The 26,062-nt window shown below is 39.1% G+C and overlaps 1 protein-coding gene across 1 annotated transcript in view; it reads left to right on the forward strand.

Annotated features, from left to right (window-relative positions):
* The window catches only part of TPO (thyroid peroxidase), a 1,574,682-nt gene that overhangs the window by 1,237,965 nt on the left and 310,655 nt on the right, over positions 1–26,062 (forward strand). The window contains exon 6 of the mRNA XM_044086790.1: positions 24,671–24,929. Coding sequence (XP_043942725.1) covers positions 24,671–24,929 — 259 coding nt within the window. The remainder of the gene's footprint in view (positions 1–24,670; positions 24,930–26,062) is intronic.

A 26,062-nucleotide genomic window follows, 5' to 3' on the forward strand; every position in this document is an offset into this window, starting at 1 on the left:
AGAGGGCTGTCAAAAAGAAAAATGAAATAAAACACTGGCTTCTGCCTTCTTCAGCATGTTATTATATCTGCTTGAAAGGGACATGTTATACGACCACTGAAGCTTTCTGACTGTCTTTCATAGCAGTCAATCTTATGACATCAATAGATTACCAGACAATACTAAAGAAATATAAGTGTTCACATAATTTTAAAAAATACAAAGAAGAGCACCCAAACAAAATATGAAATGATGCCTCTTCCAAATCCTTACAAATAAGGGATGGTTGACAAAAATAAAAATAAAATAAAATGGTTTCTTCAGCCTTCTTCGTCATGTTGTAAGGTCTGCTTAAGAAGGATGTATACTATGGCCACTCAAGCTTTTCATTTGGCTGCCAGAGCAGTCAATCTTCTGACATCACTTTTCTACCAGACAGTACCAAAGGAAAACAAAAAAAGTTTCCCTTGTCTTAGAAAAGAAAGGAGAGAGTGCCCAAATAAAACATGAAATACTGCCTCCTCCAATGTAAGGGAGAGTCTGCAAAAAGAAGCATGAAATACAACACTGTCTTCTGTCTTTTGCAATACATTATAACTTCCGTTGAAGAGGGGTGTATTACATGGTCACTCAGTCTTTCAACTGGCTGCTAGAGCAATCAGTCTTATGACACCGCTAGTCTACCAGGCAATAAAATATGAAATAATGCTGCCTATGGATTTTTAAAAGGAAGGGAGGGTTAGCAAAAAGAAACATTAAATAAAACATTATCTTTTGCTTCATCAGGGCTCCCTATTGAAATGTTGGCACTCAAAATACTGTGTTGCCAAGCCAAAAAAAAGATCTTTTTAAATTTCTTCTTTGCAGAGATGGCACGCCACTTGCACTCCCCAACATTGGGGCAAGCCCCAACCCCCCCCAAACTTATACACACACATATATATATATATATATATATATATATATATATATATATATATATATATATATATATATATATATATATTATTCTGTCTTAGACATAGTAAATATAAGTTTGTTTTTTGGCCACTTGGTCTCTTTGTTTTGGGACTCACTCTAACAGGTCCCAACATTTTAATTGTCTATCCCTCACCTTTATCATCACATTATAATGCCTGTTCATACCGGACATACCATATGGTCACTCAGACTGGAAATACCAAAGAAAAATAAGTATTCTCTCATCTTAAAAAAGATAGTGGGGGCACCTAAATATAATATGAAATAGTGCCTCCTCTTGATCCATAAAAAAAAAATGAGGCTCAGCAATTAGAAGAACAGAAGCAGCTGTACCCACCAGGAAGAAGTACAGAACTAACTAAAAAAACAAGCCACCTGGGGGGAATCACAAAATCATTACCCACCAGGAAGAAGTACAGGACTAACTCAAAAAACAAGCCAGCCGGGGGGAATCACAAAATCAATCTGACGTATAACAGGAGGAAGAAAATCATGGCAAAAATTAGGAGGTGCAGTATCCAGCAGGAAAAAACACTCTAATTACACTAACAAACAACTCAGAGGACAAATAAAGTCTACCAAAGCCAAATTTGAGGTAAGTTTGGCCTCCCAGGCCAAGAACAACCACAAAGCATTCTTTAGCTATGTCGGCAACCTCAAAGGCAATACACAATTGTGTGCAGATAAGGTTACCATATTTGTCTGTATGTAAAAGAGGACGAAAAAATATGTGCTGCTACCAGCACATATTATTTCGTCCTGTTAAGGCTGAAGAGCAAAAAAAAAAAAAAGAAAGGTCCGTGTTTGGGCATTTTTGATTGGCCCGTATGCTGGTATATGAGCCAATCAAAACCTTGCACTGCGGACCCTCTTCTGTTCAGTGCAGAATATCAAGCTGTTCTGCACTGAACAGAGCTCTGATTTTTGATTGGCTCATATACCAGTATATGAGCCAATCAAAAAACGCGCACACTGGACCTTCTTCTGTTCAATGCAGAACATCAAGCAGTACCGCATTGAACAGAGCTCCGTTTTTTGATTGGCTCGTATACCGGTATATGAGCAAATCAAAAAAAAAAAAAAACAAAGTGGAGGAAAGACTCCAAAATAGGGATGTTTGTTTTTTGAAAATTCTGCGATTTGCCTGGGTTTTAAAACCTGGACAAATCACAGAATTTTCAAAAACCACCCGGACAGGAGCCCAAAAAAGAGGACGTGTCCGGGGAAACCCGGACATATGGTAACCTTATGTGCAGAGCTCATTGTAAATGGAGCCACATATACTGAGCTAGAAGATATAGCAAACCTCCTGGCTGATAAAATCAACTCCAACTTTACTCTTCTCTCAACTTCAACCTTCTCTCAGGAAATATCATGAAATATAACTCCCCCTACTATCATTAGGGAACAGGTGCTTAATGGTCTCCCTTTAAGACCAAGAACACTGCATCAATGGGCCCAGACAATATCCCAGGATGCTTTCTAAATAGCATGAAACATGACCTATCAGGGCCTCTGGAATTACTATTTAAATGTCGCCTCCAAACAGCCCTCAAGAATGGAAAAGGCAACAGTCATCCCTCTGCACAAAGGTGGGTCATCTACAGACCCTAGAAACTACAGACCCATAAGTCTTACTAGTCTTATATGTAAATCCATGGAAAGAATTATCATGGAGATGATCAATAGAGATGTAGTAAACCTCCAGATACTGGACCCAATCCAGTTTGGTTTTGTAAAGGACAGATCATGCCTACTCAACCTGGTGGACTTCTTTGAGAAGGTCAACAAAGCAATGGACAAGGGCAAAATCATTCACACTGCCTACCTTGACCTGGCCAAGGCATTTGACACAATACCCCACTAGGGCATTGTTGACAAACTCGAGAGGTTAGGTACAAACCCATATGTCGCCCTTTGGATAGCCAACTGGCTCACAGACAGGACCCAGTAAGTTAGAATTGGGGAGTTCACCTCTACAAAGAGGCCAGTCACAAGTGGAGTCCCTCAGGGATCAGTCCTTGGACTGCTCCTTTTTGGCATTTACATCTCAGACATCAAGGCCAATGTCAGCGATCTCTGGCTGACTAAATTTGCAAACAATTGCAAGTTAGGAGCTGTCATTGAATCTCATACTGACACAAATGTTCTCCAGGAGGGGCTGACACAGACAAACAACTGTTATCAGAGTCATGGACTAAAACTAAATGCCAAGAAATGCATAATAGTATTCTTTGGGAAATCATCTATCCCTGGTAACTATCATATTGACAACACACACCTTAGAGTTGACCCAGTAGTCAGGGACTTAGGGAAGCCCATAGATTGTAGCCTAGCCTTTGACCATCATGTGTCTACAGTAGTGAAGAAATCATTGTATGTTGCACATCTTATAAACAAAGGTATGGGATCTAAGTCCAAGGAAGTAATTGTTCCACTGTATTCAGCATTCATCAGACCTATCATTGAGTACAATGCCCCCTTTGGTATGTACTTAACCAGGCATATCCAACAACTGGAATGTCCACAGAGGTTCCTCACTAAAAGAATACAGGGCGTAAGTAAAATGTCCTATGCAGACCGCCTCAAGGATCTATTCCTGTATTCTGTCTCCTACAGGCATTTGAGAGGAGATCTATGCCTGACATATAGGACATTGTCAGTCCCCACTCTGATGGACCTCTTGCATATCTGCCAAACAAACAGCACCAGAATTACCCATTCTAAAGACTTGAACCTTGCCTGTGATATAAATGGGAGCTGCTGGAGAACAGGTATGTACCCCAGAGATTACCCCATCTCTGGAACTGGCTTCCTATATATGTGAAGCAGAGTTCCTCCCTAACCCATTTCAAGTGCAACTTGGACAATTGGATGGGGAACAGGAAATTCATCCCTGGTTTGGCACCTATGTCTCTAATGAACACAGGCAGTCTGTAAATGGTTCATCTCCCAGATGCTAGCTTGTAAATGTTTCATCTCTCAAGCCACTGCTTACACATATCAAGGGTATCAGAACTTTTCAGAGATTTGTGTTACATGGCTAGGCTTAAAAAGGCCCATGTGGTCGTTAGCCTAGTAAACACCTATGAACTTATTTGAAATCCCTGTTTCAATTTCTGCAAGGGCTCATGGATCCTCATCTTTCCTCCTCCCTGTTAGCCTAAGCTATGGTAGTTTACCCATAGACTACCCTAAATCCCTGACTACTGGGTCAACAATAAGGGGTGTGTTGTCAATATGATAGTTACCAGAGGTGGATGACTTTCCAAAAGATACTGTTATGCATATCTTGGCATTTAGTTTTAGTTCATGACTCTGATACCAATTGCTTTTCTGTATCAGCCCTTCATAGAGAACATTTGTGTCAGTGTGGAATTCAATGACAGTTCCTAATTTGCAATCATATACACATTTATTCAGTCAGAAACCACTGACATTGGCTTGACTTCAGAGAAGTAAATTCCAAAAAGAAGTAGTCTAAGAACTGATTCCTGAGGGACTCCACTTGTGACTGGCCTCTTTGTAGAGGTGGACTCTCCAATTTTAACTTATTGGGTCCTGTCTGTGAGCCAGTTGACTATCCACTGGGTGAAATATGAGTTTGTACCTAACCTCCTGAGTTTGTCAGCGAGTGGGGTACTGTGTCAAATGCCTTGGCCAGGTCAAGGTAAGCAGGTTGAGCCATTTTGCCCTCATCCATTGCTTTGGTGATCTTCTCAAAGAAGTACAACAGGTTGAGTAGGCATGCCCTGCCCTTGTCGAAACCAAACTGGGTTAGGTCCAGTGTCTAGAGGTTTACTATATCACTATTGATCATTTCCATGATAATTTTTTCCATGGCTTTACATATAAGACTAGTGAGACTTATGGGTCAGTGGTTTCCAGGGTCTGTAGATGGCCCACCTTTGTGCAGAGGGATGACTGTTGCTGTTCTCCATTCATGAGGCACAAAGCCTGTTTGGAGGCTATAGTTAAATAGTAATTCCAGAGGCCCTGATAGGTCTTGTTTCATGCTATTTAGAAGGCATCCTGGGATATTGTTTTAGCCCATTGATTTAATGTTCTTGGTCTTAGAGAGAGCATTAAGGACCTACTCCCTAGAGACAACAGGGGGAGTTATATTTGATGGTATTTCCTGAGGGAAGGTTGAAGGGGAGAGAGGGGTAAAGTTGGAGCTACATTTATTGGCCAGGTGGTTCCATTTACAATAAACTCTGCACACAATTGTGTATTGCCTTTGAGATTGCAGGCATAAGTAATGAATGCCTTGTGGTTGTCTTTGGTCTGGGAGGCCAAATTCACCTCAAATTTGGCTTTGGTAGGCTTTATTTGTCCACTGAGTTGTTTATTTAGTTTGATGAGAGTACTTTTATCCTGCTGGGTGCTGCACCTCTTAATTTTCATCATGATTTTCTTCCTCATGTTATACAGTCTATTGATTTTGTGATCGCCACCAGGGTGGCTTGTTTTTTCAGTTAGTTCTCTATTTTTTTTCTGGTGGGTACAGCTGCCTCTATGCAGCTATTAACATGCTTGTACAGGGTTTCTGTGAACAGTTATGCATACATAGCAGTGTTCTCAGGGTTTATGGGGGCTTGAAATTTTGCCAGGTTATCACTAAATTGAAGGAGGTTCCAGCTTTAACTAAGGGTCCGGGTTTTATTTGTACTTCAAAAGAGACCATTTTGTGATCTGACCTTACCAGGGAAGACATTACAGTAGCGAGTGTGCAGCACTCTCTCATATTAGTGAGGACCAGGTCCAGTACGGTTGCACCCTTAGTCAGTGTATTGACTATCTGGTTCAGGGAGTTTGTTTTTACAAAATCCAGGAATATCTGTGCCTGTACATTTGGTGTCATATAGGATTTCCAGTTAATAGTGGGGTAATTAAAGTTGCCCATGAATATGGTACTGGGTTGGACTTTTAGTGTTTCTAATAAGTGTAAATACATGGTATGGATTTCCTGGATCATAGACAGGGACCTATAGCTTGTAAGGAAGTGGTACTGGATTTTACCTATGGTGATTTGAACATGGAACAGCTCAAGTACATTATCCTCTTTGACCAGCTTTGAGGTATATTTATTTTTCATGTAAATAGAGACACCTCCATCTTTAGTCCCTGTCTGTGTAGTAGCTGTTCTAAATGTATGGAAGGCGTTATAACCTCACACTGTTTGTGTGCTCTCCATGGCTTTAAACAATGTCTCAGTGACCAAACAGACATCAGCATTCTCTAGGGTAAAGAGAGCTTCTAGGGAATGGAGTTTTTTTTAGACTCCTAGCATTGAGCAGTAGTACATTTAGATTTTCTTGGTTTTGATTTGCTATGTCAGAAGTACTTTCAGTTTGGCATTGTCTAAAAAAGCCACTATGGGGGAAGACAATGTTTTAGCTAAAATATTCAAAAGCCTAGAGGGGAGAGGTGTAGATCATTCCTGGCAAAGCAGCGTGGTCTGTTAATAATCTCCTTCCACTCTGACAAGTATTGCACCCTCTTAGAATGACACCAGAAACTAAGCCAATTATTAAAGTCAATCAGCTTTTTCGTATTGTGGCATCATCCTTGGAGAAGGTAAAATGCTGCTCAATGATAGGCTCATATCAGCCTGAGACACATATTCCAAGAGCTCTATGGTATCTCTCTTCATATACTCAAGGGAGGTACATCTCAGGTAATTTACTCCCACATGAACTATGATTGAGTCATTCTAGTACTTGTGGTCTAATGACCAGAGTTCATGCATAATGTGGTTGATCCTAGCCTCTGATAAGCAACTCACTGTAACTTTCTCCTTACTCAGCTTGGTGACAGGGACATCAGTGTGTCTCACGATGGAGTCTCCAATGACCAGAATGTTGGGTTGTGTGGTAGTTTGCCTTAGTGGCTTAGAGGTAGAGGCTCTGTGAGATGTGGCTCTATGTGATGATGTGGGTGTTGTTTCAAAAGAGTCCATTTGGGGGTGCTGATGGGTATTTCTTATGTGTACTTCATCTAGGAGGCCTTTGTGGTTTAGGAAGGTTGCGCTGAAGTACCTCAGCATATGTGGGTCTATATGTCTACTTTGAATTGTGTGTGATGAGTACAGAATGTGCACTACTGGCAACCTTATTGACATTAGTACTTTTATGTGAGAACTTTGCCTCCAGTGACATTGTCTAAATACATCTCTCACATACCATATCAGTTTGTTTGAGAATTAACTGTCTGTCACTTGTGGCAAGAATGACCATATCCACCAAGCTGGTAACAGAGATAGTAGGAACGTTCATATCCATGGCAACAGACCCTTTTTTATTGATTAGAAAGCTGGAGTGAGAATACAAAGCAATGTCGGGAGTGTTTGGTTTGCAACTCTGAGGACAGTGCTTGTCACTGAAACATCTCTCACATATCATATCAGTTTGTTTGAGAATTAACTGGTTGTCACATGAGGCAAGAATGCCCATATCCACCAAGCTGGTAACAGAAATAGTAAAAAAGTTCATATCCATGGCAACAGACCCTTTTTTATTGATTAGAAGGCTGGAGTGAGAATATAAAGCAATGCCGGGAGTGTTTGGTTTGCAACTCTGAGGATAGTGCTTGTCACTGAAACTAGTTGTTCTATGTGCAACTAGCTACTGGAGAAATTTCAGTTGTGCCTTTACAAGAAAATGTCACTCAAGGTGTCTTGAGTCTGTACAGGGCACTGGCAAACACTTGAGGGTAAACTAATACATAGACCCTGAAAACTTAAGGATGAAGTATTTAGGCAGATGTTCTGAAGTTAGAAACAAATCAAGCAGTACTTACTGAAAACAAAGAATTCGCTTGTCAAGAATGATGAAAAGAGGGGTGTCACATAAATGGCTACTGCCTGGCTACTGCTAGTGCTGGTCTTACCACAGCTTTTCTCTGCTTGGATACGATCCTCCTTTGCTTCTTCTCTCACCAGAAGCAAAATCTTAGCACCAATACCAAGATGAGAAGCAGGCCACAGCCTGGTTGGTGATCCACAGCATTGTCCCAGATGATGCAAGGGTCTGTAGACCAGTTGTAGCCTTTTCCTGGTAGATGCCTTGAATAGCAACCAGACCAATCAGGAACATTAAGCACAGACAATCACTGCTCAACCAGAAACAGTCAGGAATCAATGCACTCTGCTTCTTCTCTCACCAGGAGCAGAATATAAGCACAGATTCCAAGCTGTCACCTACGAAGCAGTTATTAGGCTTTCTGATGATCAGCAGTCTCCAAGAAAAAAATGTCACTGTGCTCCTTCTCTCACCAGGTGTAGACAGAAGCATTAACAAGATGACTACTGAGAGACATAATGTGTGCTCTCCAATAACTGGTGGTCTTGCAACAAATGTTTAAAGGTATCATTAAAAAATGGTTAATATTATAAGCACTGCAGTATTCACTAAATAGTTAGATATAAGTTTCACCTGTCTAAGTGGAGAGCCACTCATTTAAAAAGACCAAGATAAATTGGAAGGGCATGGGCACTTTTTGTTTTCTGGCTGTATGGAATACAGTGGGATTGCCAATAAATTTAAATAGTTGAAGGGGAGTGATTTCACAAAATGATAATTTTGTGCTTACTCACAACAGCCTGTGAAAAGGGAGCGGGAAGGATATATGTGGTCAAATTAACATAAGAGGCAGGCAACTAGAAAGACAGCTGTGTTTAAGAACACAACAGCAACAGGGTGGGGGTGGATTCTGTGCGACTCCCAAGAGACACAGATGTGGTCTGTTTCCAAGTTTTAATATGCAATTCAAAGCAGAATACAAGTAAAACATAGTGTAAAGAAAACAAATCACAGTATACAAAATAGAAAAAGGCAATAAAGTATTAAAAATACAAGAAATCAAAAGCAAACTAACCTTTCCCTCACAGCAAGTTGTGTCATAGTCTTGGTGAGTTTTTCCAGTAAAGCTTAGCAATATGGATAGAGATAAAGGGAAATAAGGAATATATAAAAATATGCAAGGAAAACATTAATAATGCAGCTATGAAGAGATCATATTATGATGAGCACATTCTATAAATATTGGTCTGACTGATGGATGAATGTTAAGATTGAATATAAAAATATTATTTACAGTGGCTGCATCATGTAAGAAAACTGGATAAAGAAAAGTATGAAAGAACATATAAAGATTTATTAGAATGTTTAGAAAATAATGACAGAGAATATTTTGATAAAATTGCATAAAATATCAAGAAAAATGAAAGTGCTATTATTCAAATAAAGATGTTTTATAAGGAAAAAGAAAAGTATATGAATATTTAAGTAGACTAGTTAAGGAAGACTGGTATAATGAGAGAAATTAAAAATACAAAAGGAGAAATATAAAGAATGTAGGAACAAATTATGAATATTGTTGTAGAGTATGCACAATAGGTGCTTAAAGAAGAAAAGGAAAATTAAAAGTAATAGGGGAAGTGAAAAAAGTTTTCAGAACAAGAAAATAAAGAATTTGAAGAGTAGATTTCTTTATATGAGTTGGATGAAGTACTAGGACAAGTGAATATAGATTCAACTGCAGGAGAAAATGGAATAGTATATGAAATGTATAGAAACTTAACAGAATGGCAAAAACAATATTTTTAAAAAAGTTTAAATAAATGGCTAAACGAATGTTTTATACATAAATAATTATGCAGTGGAATACCTAAATTTATCCAAAAAAATAAGACAAAAATATAATGAAAACTGGAGACTAATAGTACTGAATAATAATGGTAATAAGATTTTTATGAAAGTATTACATAAGAGATATGAAACAAAGCTAAAACGTGTTATGGAGCATAATATGTTTAATATAAAAGGGAAGGGACGTCAAGAATTACTATTATGGGTAAGAGAGATTGGGGATGATATAAATAGAGGGGAAGAAGCTGAACTTATTATAGAGGCTATTAATGAGGCATTGATACAATAGGGCATGAAATGTTATGGGCAATAATGAAAAAGTGCAATATAAGTGAGAAAATTAGAAGATTATGAATGTCTGCTTATAGAAATAATAAAGTAAAAAAATAATAAATGGTTGGCTAAGCAAAAAGGTATAAATGAGGGGTGTATGATAGGGATGTTCATTGAGTTGTATACTGTTTGGTTTAGCTACAAATGTGATTATATGTGAAATATGTTATAAAATAAAGGAAGCAGAGTATGTAACACCTCAATGGTTAAAAATCTTAGCTTTGTTAACTTATGCAGATGATATTACATTAATTGCAGAAAAAAAGATGTGGATAAAAGAAGTAATATGTTATTTCAATGAATGATTGGAAGTAATAGGAATGACTTTAAACAAAGAAAAAAGTAAAGGGTTAGGAGATATGGTTATGATAGTAACCATATCTATATTTAATATTATATCCCAAGCCAGAGATAATAATAAACTCAACTCATCCCTATTTCTTGACCTTTCAAAAGCTTTTGACACTGTGTCCCACCCTCTTCTGCTTGCTAAACTCCCTGAACTTCATCGCTCCACATCTACCATCTCCTGGTTTTCTAGCCATTTTGCAGATCAACTTCAATCAGTTAAATGGCTCTCTGCAACATCTCCTGCCCTCTCTATAAAAATGGGCATACCTCAGGAATCCATTCTTGACCCTCTACTTTTTAATATATTTATCAACCAATTACAAACACCTTGCCCTCAGTCATCTCTTGGGCAATATGCAGATGACTCCACAGTCATCACCATAGCCAGCTCCCTCTCTGACCTAAACACCCTCACTCAAAAATCCTTCTCATCAATAGAAAACTGGCTCTTCAATAACCAGATGATTTAAAAGAAAAAAAAAAACTCCTGCCTTTCACTTCCAAAACCATGAACCATCGCAGACCCTCCTTCTTGATCAACTCCCACAACAATACATTCATCTCTGTTGAATCTCACACCAAGCTTCTGGGGGTCATCATAAATGACCAACTCAAATTTGAGTTGCATAACTCCAACAACATTAAGAAAACTCACCAAAAGCTTGGAATCCTATATCACAACAAAAAAAGTCTCACCTCCATATCTAAAATATCCCTATCCCATGCCTACCTCCGCCTTCTCTATGGCTCACTAATCCTCACCAATCTGCAGACCTCCCTCCTAATGAAACTCGAATCAACTTATAACAAAATTGCTAAATTTGCCTCAGGTCTTTCCTACTACTCTCTCCACTGTATTGCCCTCCAAAACTTAAACTGGTTAGAACTCCCTCATCATTTACTCTTTACCCTACTCCAGGTCACACACACCCTACTGTACCAACCTTCTTCTTGCCCTGACATCACTTGTCTTGTCTCCCTTCATTTCCCTCCTAGGTGTCTCTAAAGCTTTAACCAAAACCTCCAAATCTACAAACCCAACAGCAAAATAGGGCAAACACTTTATAGCTACCTCCCAGCCCTAGCTTGGAACAAACTTCCATTAGAAAGCAGGAATATTATGTACCCACAAAAATTTAAGGTTGCTATAAAAAAACACTTTCTTAACAGTTCTTGGATCAATCACTGCAATCACCCTTCATGATAGCCTCCTTAGTCTCAAATCCTTCTCCTGCACCATTCTCAGTAAAGATCCTCCTCACATGTATCTTACTTCTCAAATCATCTCTACCATCCACACCCCCCTTCTTCCACTCTTGGCTACTCACTGGATGAACTTCTACTCCCCACTACTTCACAACTGACATACATCCTCTTCTCTCTCCTCCCTGAATTTCTACAAAAGTAGCCTATTTCTCCATTGCTGTGTTGTTATAAGTCCCTCACCCACTTTTAATCAATTGCTAAAAATACAGGGACTGTACTGCTAGAGTTTTGTTAATTTTTGACTGCATATTATGTCTAATGTAAATATGTTGTATACCTCCATTGCTTACTTAGTGTATCTATGGAATTTGCTAGACAATTTAGAGCATACTGTCTTTAAATAATTCTTTCTATCTTGTGGACTATTGTATATATTTTTTATACCATGCTTGTAATAATTTGTGAAGCTTTTCTCCCCAGGCCTCTGCTGAAAAAGGGCTTCTGCCCAGTTGGACTAACCCCGTCAACAAATGTCAAATACATAAAATAATAAATAATAAATAAATAGTAGGTATATTTTTTACAATGAATGAAATTTCTTTCTTAGGTCTAAAATTTGGTAATTCATAGGTTCATAGGTTCATAGGTAGGTACTAGGCTGTTGGTCCTAGGGCCTATATAAGTCTAGCCAAAAAGGTACTCTGGCTTTCACCACCCAAGAAAATTATTTTCCTGTGCCACTGTCAAGCAGAGTCACAGAAGTGATCCCCGGGGAGAATTTCCTATTTCCCATCCAATCATCAAGATTTTTCATGAAGAATGCTAATGAGGAGCTTTGTTTGATATAGATAGTTAGTTTGTTCCAGAGTATGGGAAGTCTCTGGGACAGGAATCTATCCCTCCAGCATGTTCCGGTTATTGTGGTGACAAGGTTTAAGCCCCTAGAGCATGTAGCTTGGAGGGACTGGGATTTCTTTAAGAGGAGCATGTCCAACAGCTCTGGGTTTGACATAGCTTTGTATGTTAAGCAGAGATCGCCTCTAAGTAGGCGATATGCGACGGAGTAAAGCTGGAGATTTTTGAGATGGTCGTGTTGTATGAATTATAGCCTGGTAATGCAGGGGTGCTCTCTGGAAGCTTGAACCAGGTCTCTGACACTGCACAGATGTCGATGTTCTCCATTTTAAGGAGCGTCTCGAGTGAGTGCATTTTGAGGTTTAGACTTCTAGCATTAAGTAACATTACCCTCAGATTTTGCTTGCTTGTACCTGTTATGGTGGTGAATTTGTCATTTGAACCTTGCCTAAAAAAGGCACTATAGGGGTGGCAAGAGCCTTAGCCTGTATCCAGAATCCCAAGGGCGACAGGTGCAGGCCATCTCTGGCAAAGCATCATGGTCTGTCGATCATGTCATCCCAGGCAGACAGATACTGGATCCCCTTAGAATGACACCAGAAGCTTAGCCAATTGTTGAAGTCAGTCATTTTGTCCTTGTACTGTGGTACCATTCTGGGTGATGGCAGGATGCTACTCAGGGCTAAGGTCATACCTGCCTGGGCTACAAGATCGAAGAGCTCCTCTGTGTCTCTTTTCATGTAGTCCAGGGAGGTATGTCTCAGGTCATTCACACCAACATGGACAATGACAGAGTCATATTTGTACTTGCTGTGGAGTGACCTGAGTGCATGCATTATGTGGCGGATCCTGGCACCTGACAGGCAGCTGACAGTAACTTTCTCCTTGTTTAGCCTGGTGAGTGGAACATCAGTGTGCCTGACTATAGAGTCACCCATGACTAGAGTGTTGGGTATGTTGTTATGCCTTATGGGCTGTGGTTGACTGACACACTGAGTTTGTGGGCTATGTGTCATTTGGGTTGTGTTGGGGGTGGAGGTTGTGTGCGTTTCTGCTTTGGAGGGCTCTGTTGCTTGGGCAGATTGTTATTGAGAGCCTCCGCGAATGTAGGTGTGTGTTTTGTGTTTCTATGTGTGTGTTTTGGTGGTATAGGTTTTGAGGGACTATGTGATGAGTGTGGTGTGGTGCAAATGTTTACCTTCTCCTCTTGACTGTCTAGTCCAGTCTTGGGTGAAGAGAGGTTTGCTTCCAGTTTGGCTATATAAGTGCATCTCTCACAGGTTGGATTGTAAGTAGGATGCAATGGGAAAAGATAATCGAAGACTTAAAATTAATTTGATTTTTCTGAAAAACATATAGAGTATCATTTAGAAAAAAAAGTTATTTTTTTTTATTTGGTTTAATGGGAAAAATAACATATTTAGCAAGTGTATTTATGCTACTAATGGAATTACAAAAATAATTGTGCGGACATTCATATGGAGTTCTAGACTGAATCTGGTAAAAGAGGAATTTTGTATGTAAATAAAGAAGAAGGAAGCTTAGAATTAATTGATCCAGTGGTATACATTCCTTTTCTAAATTTATACAGTGGTAAAGTGGAAAATGAAAAAGAAGAAAGCTTATTTTTAAGAATATTTAAATATAAGTATGACAATTTCAGGGATACAGTAAAAAGAATTAAAAGACAAAAAGAATGTAAAATGAAGAAATTAAATGTTACCAAGAAAAAATATTAAGGTGGAAAATAAAAAAGTGATAAAATAGAAAAGGAGAGAACATATAGTACAAGAATATAATGATATGATATTATTCTTTTAAACCATGGGAAAACTTAGCAGAAGGAAACATTAAAGTTATAAAAATAAGAAATAAATGGTGCAATAAAAAGTAGAATGGCAAGATACTTTATGCAGGCGGGTAATAGATAAAGAGTAAGAGAAAGAAAATGTGCCATAAAAAGAGAAAAGTGAAAAAAAAATGTTTATATCATGGTGAAGAGGAAACTACTGAATATGTGTATTTGAAATGTAAAAGGGTGATAAAATTATGGAAAAAGCTGCGCAAAGAAAATGTTTTTGAAGATATTAAGAACATGGATAAGAAAAATATGGACATGATTAAATATGCGTATTATAAGAATTGAAGTAAAAAATATGTTACAAGAATTGATACAATGTGTTCTGCTATGTGGGCTGTATGGAATAAAAGAATAAATTACATTATGTGTAATGGAAAATGAATTTTTGGTAGTAATATTGAATAAAATCAGATGGTGGCTATGGAAAAGGAGTGGGGTTCTGTACTCTGCTGAATATTGCTGATCTCTGCTGCATTTTATTTTGAAATTAAGTTTTTCATTTAAGGTTCATTTAAGGTTTGGTTACTTCTATTTTGTAAATTATTCTTTTATTACATTTGTTTTATGTTTTCTGTTCTGTTTGAGTTTTTGGCTGGGGTCACTTAGAAAAGTTAGCAAAGAATTAATTTGCAAACAGTGAATAACATCAGCTAATTAGTGGGAGGATCTGAGCAATAGCATTCCTCATTTAGCTAGAAATATCTCTAGCTGGAGTGCTTGTTTGGCTTGCTTGCTGTACTCTACTTGAATATTGCTGATTTCTGTCTGCATTTTATTTTTCCCACCAACCTGCAAAACTTTTGTTGTAATCTTAACGTTGGTGGCTTTTGAGTTGCCCACCAGTACTATAAATTTGATTTTGGACATTCCTCCCAGTCCTATCTCATCAGCTCATTCTACAGAGTACACAGAGATCATTTGGGAAGGCCCACCTCATTAGTTTCTTAACTTTGAATTACCTTCTGTATCCTCCCTTCCCACTTAACTATAAAAAATTCCACTATATTTAGCTGCTTTTCCTGTATTTGCATTTCTTCCTACTTTATTACTTGCTTTTGCTTTTGCTGATTGTTCTTAAAAGTGTTCACTTGCGTTTATTACTTATTCAGGTCTGAAGAAGTTTTTAAAGTTTAAAAACAAAAGCACTAACATCATATTAAACGTGGTTTGAATATTAAGTTCAGCTGTGTTGTTGTCCTTTGGACTCGGCTTTTGCTTTTTGTTTTTATATCCAGTTTTTATTTTGTGTGTTTTTTGTGACTGCTTGATAGTAGCCTGGTTAAATTGCAAATGTTATTCTGAGCCTCTTACATTTGGTTTAAGCACTTGGGCTTCAGGCCAGTTGTTCTATATTAAGAAGGTTTGTAGTCTACACTCTTGTGGCAGGAGAGGTAGCTTACATCCTTCTAAGTTGGGAATTGCTCGTTTGAAGGTTTAGTGTATCTGTTATTCTAAAAGTGTCTCAGTTCTGGTTTAAGCACTTGGGCTTCAAGCCAGTTATTTTATTTTAAGAAGGTTTGTGGTCTACACTTTTGTGGGAGGAGAAGGTAGCCTCTTCCTTTCTGAGCTGGGAGTTGCTGGTTGAAGGCTTATTGTGCCTGCTTATTTGAACTTTTATGAAATTGTTACAGTTTGTTCACTGTAGCATATACTAGATTCAGACCTGCTGAATCAAGTTCTGTTTGTATACCTTGAGCACTAAACCAGGCCATCTTTTGTTGGAGAGGGTTGCCTTGCACCCTAGTGGCAGGAGGGTGCAGTTAGAATGCATCTGATTTAAGGTTGCTAGAATAGGGCTCAATTTTGAGTTTTTTTATTGGTTAATTTGTTTAAACCAGTTTTCTCTCATTTGCTATATAACCACAGCGTTTCTATGGGTTTTTGCTTGTTTTAGCAAAGCTCCACAGAGTTTGGTGATCAGCAACTGCTCTGCTGTATTTATTTGATCAATTCAAGGTATCTGCTGATATCTGCAAAACTTAAGTAAACATTTTCACTGTATATTGCACTTTTGAACTGCATTTTTACCTTAACACTGCTTATTTGAACTGTTTTTTTTCTGCAATTGCTGCACTTTATTTGCTGTAGCATAGACTAGATTCAGACCTGCTGAATCTAGTTCTGTTTGTATACCTTCAGCACTAAACCAGGGCATCTTTTGTTGGAGAGGGTTGCTTTGCGCCTTAGTGGCAGGAGTGTGTTAATTTATTTAAATCAGTTTACACTCGTTTGCTATATAAGCATTACATTTGCGTGAGTTTGTGCTTGTTTATGCATCATGCACTGCTGAGCAGGGGTAGGCACCATTGACAGTTACAGATGCAAACACTTCTGCCTGCAAATTTTCCCTTAGTACTCCGCAGGTACTCCATGGATGAATTCTTGCAATTGACCTCACTGACAGACAATACATTCAGAGAAGCTCCTGCGGTACCAACACAGATCCTATACACTAGCCCTTCATATTTTTTTGTGCTGTACTTTTCCTGACCCAGAGACTTGCCAGACTCTGGAATAGATTGCCCATACATGTCAAACAGAGTGCCTCTTTGGCCCTCTTCAAAAGGAACCTTGATGATTGGATGGGAGAAAGGAAATTAACCCCGGGGATCACATCAGTCGCCCTGCTAGACAGGGGTCCAGGGAAGTAAATAGTGTGGGAAGAAATAGCCAGGGAATTGTTCTGGCTAGGATTGTATAGGCCCTAGGGCCGGTAGCCTAGTGCCAACCTATGAACCTATGAACTTATGGTCCTTCCTTTCCTCTCCCTGTTTTCTGGCCACATCAACTTTCCTAGCATTATGGACAGAAAATTTCCCACAGTTTTTCCAGACAGTCTGGTTGACATGAGCATCCTGAGACAATGTAGAAATTGCCTCATGTACATTGACAACCCATTTCCTCTAGTCCACACAAATTCATTATGTAAGAGATGCGTCTATATCAAGAACCTAGAATGCAGGCTCGCTCAATCACCAGTCAGTTTATCTGATACTAAGCAGGCTGTCAGCATGCACACTTCACCTCCTGCACCTACCAAACCAACAGCACCTAAAGGTATATATGCAGAGGCCCTTTTCTGAAGCTTACCTAAACATCAGAGACCTAGAAAAACATAAACACAAGCATGATTCACATAATACATCCACTGCAGAACATTGTGCAATTTATATATCACACACCAGTGTCTCACCAGTCAAGCCCTTAAGGCATAACACAAAAACAAACATCTTAGTCATAGGCAATTCAATTGTCAGACACATAAATGTCCCTCTCACCAGGTTGGATAAGGAAAAAGTCATGGTCATCTGTCTGTCAGGTGCTAGGATCTGCCACATCACACACGCACTCAAGTCTCTCAACAACAGGCACTATTATGACTCGGCCAAAATCCATGCTGGTGTGACTGACTTGAGACGTACCTCACTGGACTATATGAAGAGACACATGACTGAGATCTCTGATTATGTGCCTCAAGCAGGTATATCCTTAGCCTTAAGCTGCATTTTACCTTCACTTAGGATGATACCGCAATGCAAACAAAAAATGATTGACTTCAACAATTGGTTTAGTTTCTGGTGTCATTCAAAGGAGATCCAGTGTCTGTCAGCCTGGGATGACATGGCAGACAGACCTCGATGCTTTGCCAGAGATGGTCTTCATCTGTCACCTTGTTTTTTTAGGAAATGTCACAAGAACAAAATTCCCAAAGTAAAAATACCTTCTAAAAACAACCTCAAGGTTATGCTGCTAAATGCTAGGAGTCTAAACCAGAAACTGCACTCACTGGAAGCAGTCCTCACCTTGGATGATGCTAACATTTGTGCAGTCACTGAGACCTGGTTTAGGGCTGTGGAGTGCACCCCAGCTATACCAGGTTACATTTCCTTCCACACCTTCGGACCACTGACTAAAGATGTGAAAACCAAAGGAGGTGGTGCGTCAATACTCATTAAAGATAAATTCACCTCTAAATCGATTAAACAGCATGATTCCCTTAAATTACTTCAGGTGCAATTGACTGTAGGTAAGACCCCCTCTTCAGGTCATTGCCAGCTATAGGACGCCCTCCATGAATCAGGCTATCCACTCAGCCTACTTCCATCTACTTGAGTCAATCAAGATACAAACACCCTGGTATTGGGTGGCTTTAATTACATATCCATTGACTAGGTAAATTATACATGTTCTAACTCACGTACCCAAAGGCTCCCGGACTTCGCTAACTCCAATGCCCTTGACCAGCAGGTTGACACCCCCACAAGGAGTTCAAACATCATGGACCTGGTGCTCACCAATATGGGGGACCACTGCACCACCGCCAGTATGTGGCCATCCCTGGTGAGATCTGACCACAAATCAATCTCACTAGAAGTAACTATAACACAAGACCCCCCCCCTTAGCAATAATTAGACTAAACAACTTCTCCAAGGTGTATTACCACCTCTTACATGACAGCATAAATAGCTTTATAGCTCCTCCCTCCACTGAAGGAATAGACCCTTATGCTGAGTTATACACCAATGCTTTATACAAGCACCTGTTCAAGTGTATTGACTCTTCCGTACCTGAACAAATCAAAACAAGACCTTCAAGGAAAAACAAACCTGCCTTGTGGACAACTGCCATTAATAGGCTATATGACAGGAAATAGAAATTGCTGTCTAAGAGTAGGAAGGAACAGTCTCAAAACTGGAAAAACTCCCTCCTTAACTTAAATAAGCAAATAAAACTCCAAGTGAGGTCCTCCAAAGCTAACTATGAATCCAAATCAACTTCCCTAACTAAGGATAACCACAAGGTGTTCTTTAGTTACATCTGCAACCCAAAGGTAAGGCCCAAATTTGCGCTGAACTCATAGTTAATGGTACTACATATACAGAACTTGTGGATATAACAAACCTGCTGGCTGACAGATTCAGTGAAAACTTCACTCCCCTGTCCCCACCACATATACCCCAAAACATTCCTAACACCTGTCCCCCACTTAATATCTCTGAGGAGTAGGTCATAAATGCCCTCTCCAAAGCCAAAAAACACAGTATCACAGCATGCCAGACTGTGTTCTACATGGGTTAAAACAGTAATTAGCATCACCACTGGGCATGCTTTTCAATCACAGGCTAAGCACTGGCTTTATCCCAGCAGAATGTAAAACAGCTATACTCATCCATTTGCACAAAATAGGGTGCATCCAAGGAGCCCAAGAACTATAGACCCATTAAACTGACCAATCTTATCTGCAAAGGCCATGGAACAAATCATCATGGATCTTTTTAACAAAGATACAGGAAATCTCCAAATGCTCGACCTCAGACAGTTTGGCTTTGTCAAGGATGATCATGCCTGCTATACATTGTGAAATTCTTTGAGGCAGTAACCAAATCCCCAGATGAGGGCAAGTCTGTGCATATGGCCTACCTAAACATAGCCATTGCCTCTGATACAAGACCTCACTCAGGCATCACTGATAAACTCACCCAGCTTGGTATCAACCCATATATTGTTAGGTGAGTTGCAGACTGGCTCACTGATAGAACTCATACGGTCAAAATAGGGGACTCCACCTCCTCCAACAGACCCATAACCAGTGGTGTTCCATAGGGATTAGTTCTGGGACCCCTAGTGTTCAGAATCTACTTCTCCAATGTACAGGCTAAAATTAAAGGACTGTGGCTGACAAAGTTAGCTGATGACTGCAAACTGGAAGCGATCATTGAAACCTCTAGTGATGTCAACATTCTGCAAGAGGGTCTTATGCAGACTAATGACTGGTGCCAAAGTCAAGGTGTTAAACTTAATGCATAAAAATACATTATCATCCCCTTCAGTAAGAGTGATGTTCCTGAAAACTACCACATGAATAGCAATACCCTAAGCACACAGTCAGTGGTGAAATATCTGGGCACACAGGTCAACAGCAACCTTAACTTTGATCACCATGTCTCCACAGTGGTAAGAAGGGCATTTTATATTGCTCATCTCATGAGTAAGGGCATTGCCTAAAGGAAAAAAGAGGTAATAACCCCCTTGTACTCTTCCCCCATCAGGCCAATAATAGAGTACAATGCTCCCTTTGGTATTTTCCTTTCCAAACACCTGCAGCAATTGGAGAGACCACAAAGATTCCATACAAAGAAAATTCAAGGTCTTCAAGATCTGTCTTATGCAGACAGACTGAAATCATTGTCACTTTACTCAGTGTTGTACAGACTGCTCAGAAGCAAACCTGTTCCCTGCATATAGAGGAATACCTGACCCAGCTTTAATGGAAATGCTGTGCATTCGCAAGTCAAATGACACATGGGGTCACTCGCTCCAAGGATCTTAACCCAGTATGTGACATCAACAGAACTTGCTGAAGATGCAGATTTTTGTCTCACAGAGGTTATCCTACCTTTGTAGCAAGTTTCCTGTATATGTTAAACAAAGCCCTTCATTGGTCCTATTTAAGTGTAATTCGTATGTTTGGATGCGTAAATAGAAATTCACCCCAGGGGTTCCACCTGTCACCCTTTTGGACAGAGGCAATACGTGCTGACTTTAGTGTCTGCTTGAACCAGACGCCCTTGGGAACATGGGTTGAACTTGGCTAGGCTACACTAAATGCATGTGTGCTACTGGCTGTGTGTGTGTTAGTGTGTGTGTGTGTATGTGTGTGTGTGTGTGTGTGTGTGTGTGTGTGTGTGTGTGTGTGTGTGTGTGTGTGTGTGTGTGTGTATATATATAGATATATATATACAGGTCCACCAAGAACAACTTTCCTCTTTTTCAGTCTGGCCATAACATCAGTACTTCTTTCTGCCAGCGACCCATTTGTATCCTACTGTTAACTACTTTTTTCTAGTGTCCCTCATGTTAATTTGACCACATATCTCTTTCCCTCTCCCCTTTCACTGGCTTTTGTGAGTAAACACAAAAATTACCATTTTGTGAATCACTCCCATTCAACTATTTACATTTATTGGCCATCCCACTATATGCTATAGAACCAGAATACAAAAGTCCCCACCCCATTTCACTCTATCTTGCCCTTTTAAATTAGTGATTCTCCACTTAGACAAAAGCTTAAGTTGCCCCCTTTTTCATATCTAACTGCTTAGTGCACACCGCTGCGTTTAGGATATTAAGCCTTTTTTTTTCAACATACTTTTAAACATCTGTTGCAAGACCACCCATTATTAGAGAGCCCATATTCTGCCTCTCAGTAGTCATCTTGGGATTAGTCCTTCTATTTTCACCTGGTGAGAGAAGGACCACAGGGACTTTATTTCCTGGAGACTGCTGATCACCAGAAAGCCTAATAACTGCTTTATAGGAGACAGCTTGGAATCTGTGCTTATATTCTACTCCTGGTGAGAAAAGGAGCAGAGTGCATTAATTTCTAATTGTTTCTGGTTGGGCACTGAGTGTCTGTGCTTGAAGTTCGTGACTGGTCTGGTTGCTATTCAAGGCATCTACCAGGAAAAGGCTACAACATGCCTACAGACCCTTGCGTCATCTGGGACAAGACTGTGGATCACCAGACTGGCTGTTGCCTGCTTCCCATCTTGGAATTGGTGCTAATGATTTGGTTTTAGTGAGAGAAGAAGCAAAACAGCACTGTTTCCCAGCAGAGTGAAGTTGTGGTGAGACCAGAACTAGCAATAACCAGGCAGTAGCCATTCATGTGACTCCCCTCCTTTCATCATTCTTGACAAGCTAATTCTTTGTTTTCAGTAAGTACTGCTTGATTTGTTTCTAACTTCAGAATGTTTGCCTAAACAATTCATCCTTAAATTTTCAGGGTTTGCCTATTAGTTTCACCTCAAGTATTTGGCAGTGCCCTGTACAGACACAGACACATTGAGTGATATTTTCCTGTAAAAGCATGATTGAAAATTCACCAAAGCCAAGTTGCACACAGGACAACTAGTTTGCTGTAACAAGCACTGCCGCCAGAGTTGCAAACCGAATACTCTTGACATTGCTTTATATTCTCATTCCAACTGGCTAATCAATAAAAAAGGGACTATTGCCACGGATAGGAACTTTCTGACTATGTATGTTACCAGCTTGGTGAATATGGGCATCCTGAGGCAATGTAGAAATTGCCTCATGTTTACTGACAACCAGTTAATTCTCAAACAAACTGATATGGTATGTGAGAGATGTATTTACACAATGTCACTGGAGGCAAAGCTCTCACATATAAGTACTCTTAATGTCAATAAGGTTGTCAGTATTACCCAGGCTGCATCCATCACACATAATTCAAAGCAGATGTATAGATCCACATATGCTGAGGCACTTAAATGTAGCCTTCCTAAACCTCAATGACATCATAGACATAGTACACATGACAAATTCCCTCAGTAGCACCAAATGCACTCTTTCAAAAGAACACCCACATCAACACATAGAACCACATCTCAGACAACCTCTACTTCTAAGCCAATAAGACAAACCACCACACAATCCAAAATTTTGGCCATTGGAGACTTCATTATGAGACACACTGATGTCCCTGTCACTAGGCTGAGTAAGGAGAACATCATGGTCAGCTGTTTATCAGGGGCTAGGATCTGACACATTACACACATACTCAGGCCACTGGACCACAAGTACTAGTATGACTCAGTCATAGTCCATGTGGGAGTAAATAACCTGAAACCTACCTCCCTAGACTGTATGAAAAGAGACATCATGGAGCTCTCAGAATATGTGTCTCAGGCTGGTATGAACCTAGCATTGAGCAGCATTCTACCTTCTCCAAGGATGATGGCACAGTACAAAAGATGACTGAATTTAAGAATTGGTTTAGTTTCTGGTGTCATTCTAAGGGGGTGCAATATTTGTCAGCATGGAAAGAGATGGTCAACAAACCGTGCTGCTTTGCCAGGGATGGTCTGCATGTCTCCCCTCTAGGCTTTTGAATATTAGCTAAAAGATTGTCTTCCCCCATAGTGCTTTTTTTAGGCAATGCCAGACTGAAAGTACTTCCGACATAGCAAATCAAAACCAAGAAAACCTAATGGTATTACTGCTCAATGTTAGGAACCCAAACAAAAAACTCCACTCCCTAGAAGCCCTCTTCACCCTAGAGAATGCTGATATCTGTGAGGTATTGTCTTTATATCAGGTTGAACCATATGAATTTGTATTTTACACTTCCAATGTATATTCATTACCAGTTTTTGTTTATTTGCAGGCCACAAGCTGAGCATACTTGCTTTTGTTTCTGTATATTGGTAATACATTGGGGGGGGGGGTAGTGAGACATATCATAAGTTATATCAAGTTCTTTGACATTTTAATCCAACATTTTTATTTTTTAATGCACACTTTTCATTATAATCATGAAAATTGTTGAAATGGTCTAACACATTCAAATTGTTCCTCGTCTTGCCTACTTTCTAAGTGCAATGTTTAATTTGATAGCATAATGTAAAGTGGCAAGGATGAACCAAATAAAGCCAATGCATCCCCTGTAAGTGATAGCTTTCTATCGGGCGTATTTATTGAGATCTCAAAGTCATAATTTAGAACAGATACTGTATATTTTGTTACTCTCCTGAATGTCATGATATTCAGTCAGTGAAGTTTTGCAAAATAATGTTAATATAAGAAGAATTATATTAAATTAAAATGGGGATATAATAGAGCATTTCCTTAGCATTCTCATTTCTAGACACAGACTGGTGTCATAATACTATATTACAGTAATCAGCAGTTTTATTTGCTGCGTATTTACTACAAGCATTGAGACCTCACTTTACTATCATAAATCATATGAAAAGAGAGGGACAAAAAAATATATATCTATGAATTAATTCCTAGTATAAATTAATTGAACGTACAGATTCTTAAATATTATTTTGAATTGGTAGTACTAGGTTTTACATGCTTAACTACTACTTGCATGGAAAGCAGTTGCAGTGCTCAAGATACTTTTTTAATTTTCTGAAGTCACTGGCCACGTTTTTTTTTTTTTGTTACAAAAACCTTAAATCATTTATGTTGTGTTTACCCTTGCTTGTTACATGCTTTGTATTTTGGGAGACTTATTATTCACCTATACATGGGAGAAATGTGATGCATAAACAACAGTGCAATCTGACTGGCCAGTATCCCCTTGCTCATTTAATAATAGAAATTTATTTTCCAATTTATGGCAGCTATACAACTAACAAATCTGGGGTTTTCTTGAGGATGAAGACATAATTTGTGTACATAACATGCTATTTTGTTATCCTAACACAGAAATCAGTCTCAAAGCTACATGATCAAATTTTACATTTATCCTTTCGAGGTAAAAAGACACCAGTGACTGAGTAATTATTACTTATGAAATCTTTTTGTCTGTAACCAGATAAGCATGAGACATTCATCCTAAACTTGCACTTTGATAAACATTTTACTGTATGCACTGTATATGTACATATTGATGTATTTCCTCCTCTTCTTTTCCAGATTATTACATTACGAGATTATATTCCCAAAATTATTGGTCCATTAGCTTTTGATAAGTATATTGGGTCATATAAAGGCTATGACTCAGAACTGAATCCAGCAGTGTCAAATGTATTTTCAACAGCAGCTTTTCGATTTGGTCATGCCACAGTTCCAGCAGTTATAAATAGGCTGGATGAAGATTTCAAAGAACACTCTACTTTCCCAAGTTTACTTTTACATGAAACTTTCTTCAGCCCATGGAGAATTATTAAACAAGGTATTTTCATCAACTACATTGCTTAAAATTTTAATAATTCCTCTTTGGCAGAAAAAAAACTATTTTTATTTTGACATTTTATTTACTTCAACTTTTGAACTTTGCTATCACTTCTTATTTATTTGTTTATCACCAAGTGGAATACATTAGTTCTATAGTACATATTATTGTATTTTTGTTAAATGGTTCAATTGTGACTGTATTCTTCCTGTTTTGCATCAGCTTTATTCTGGCATTGCCATCCTTGCTATTTTAGTATTGTCGATATGTTTTATTGCTAACATCTGGGTAAGTAATTTGGTTTCATGAACAATCTTTTAACAGAATGAGAACCATATAGTTTGTTAAATATAGCCACAAGTGGCTGATATCAATCTGACTGAGCATCAGTAGCCTGAATCACAACATGCCAAGAAGCAGAAGAGGATAGCACTCCCAGTGGCAGAAATTCCTTCATTTTGAGAGATTTCTCTCTTTTTCATGGAATATATGTTTGGGTGTTGCAGGTTTGACCCCGCACTGTGGGAGCTCAGGGGATCTCCCTTGCAAAAATACTTGTGGTCAGTGAATTTGCTCTTCTGGAATTAAGTGCATTTGCATTTGGCTTTTCGCTTCTTATAGGTTCATAGGTTTCTAGGTGTTTATTAGACTAATGACCACAAGGGCCTTTTTAAGCTTAGGTATGCATCCCAAATCTCTGACAAGTTCTGATACCACTGATAAGTGTAAGCAGAGGCTTGGGAGATGAAACATTTACAGGTTGTATGTATCCATTACAGACATAGGTGCCAAACCAGGGATAATTTTCTATTCCCCATCCAATTGTCCAGGTTGCACTTGAATTGGGTTAGGAGGAACTCTTCCTCTTATGGATAGGGATCCTGTTCCAGGGAAGGGGTAATTTCTGGGATACATACCTGTCTCTCCAGCAGGTCCTATTTATATAGCAGGTAAGGTTTACGTCTTTATATTGGGTAATTCTGGCGCTGTTTGTTTTTCGGATATGCAGGAGGTCCATCACAATGGGGTCTGACAATGCCCTGTATGTCAGGCACTGATCTCCCCTCAAAAGACTGTAGGAGACAGAATACAGGGAAATAGCCTTGAAGTGGTCTGCACAAGACATTTTACTT

The sequence above is a fragment of the Protopterus annectens genome, chromosome 1.part1 (genome assembly GCF_019279795.1).
Source record: "Protopterus annectens isolate FY-2018-M chromosome 1.part1, PAN1.0, whole genome shotgun sequence".
In the NCBI taxonomy this organism is placed as follows: domain Eukaryota; kingdom Metazoa; phylum Chordata; order Ceratodontiformes; family Protopteridae; genus Protopterus; species Protopterus annectens.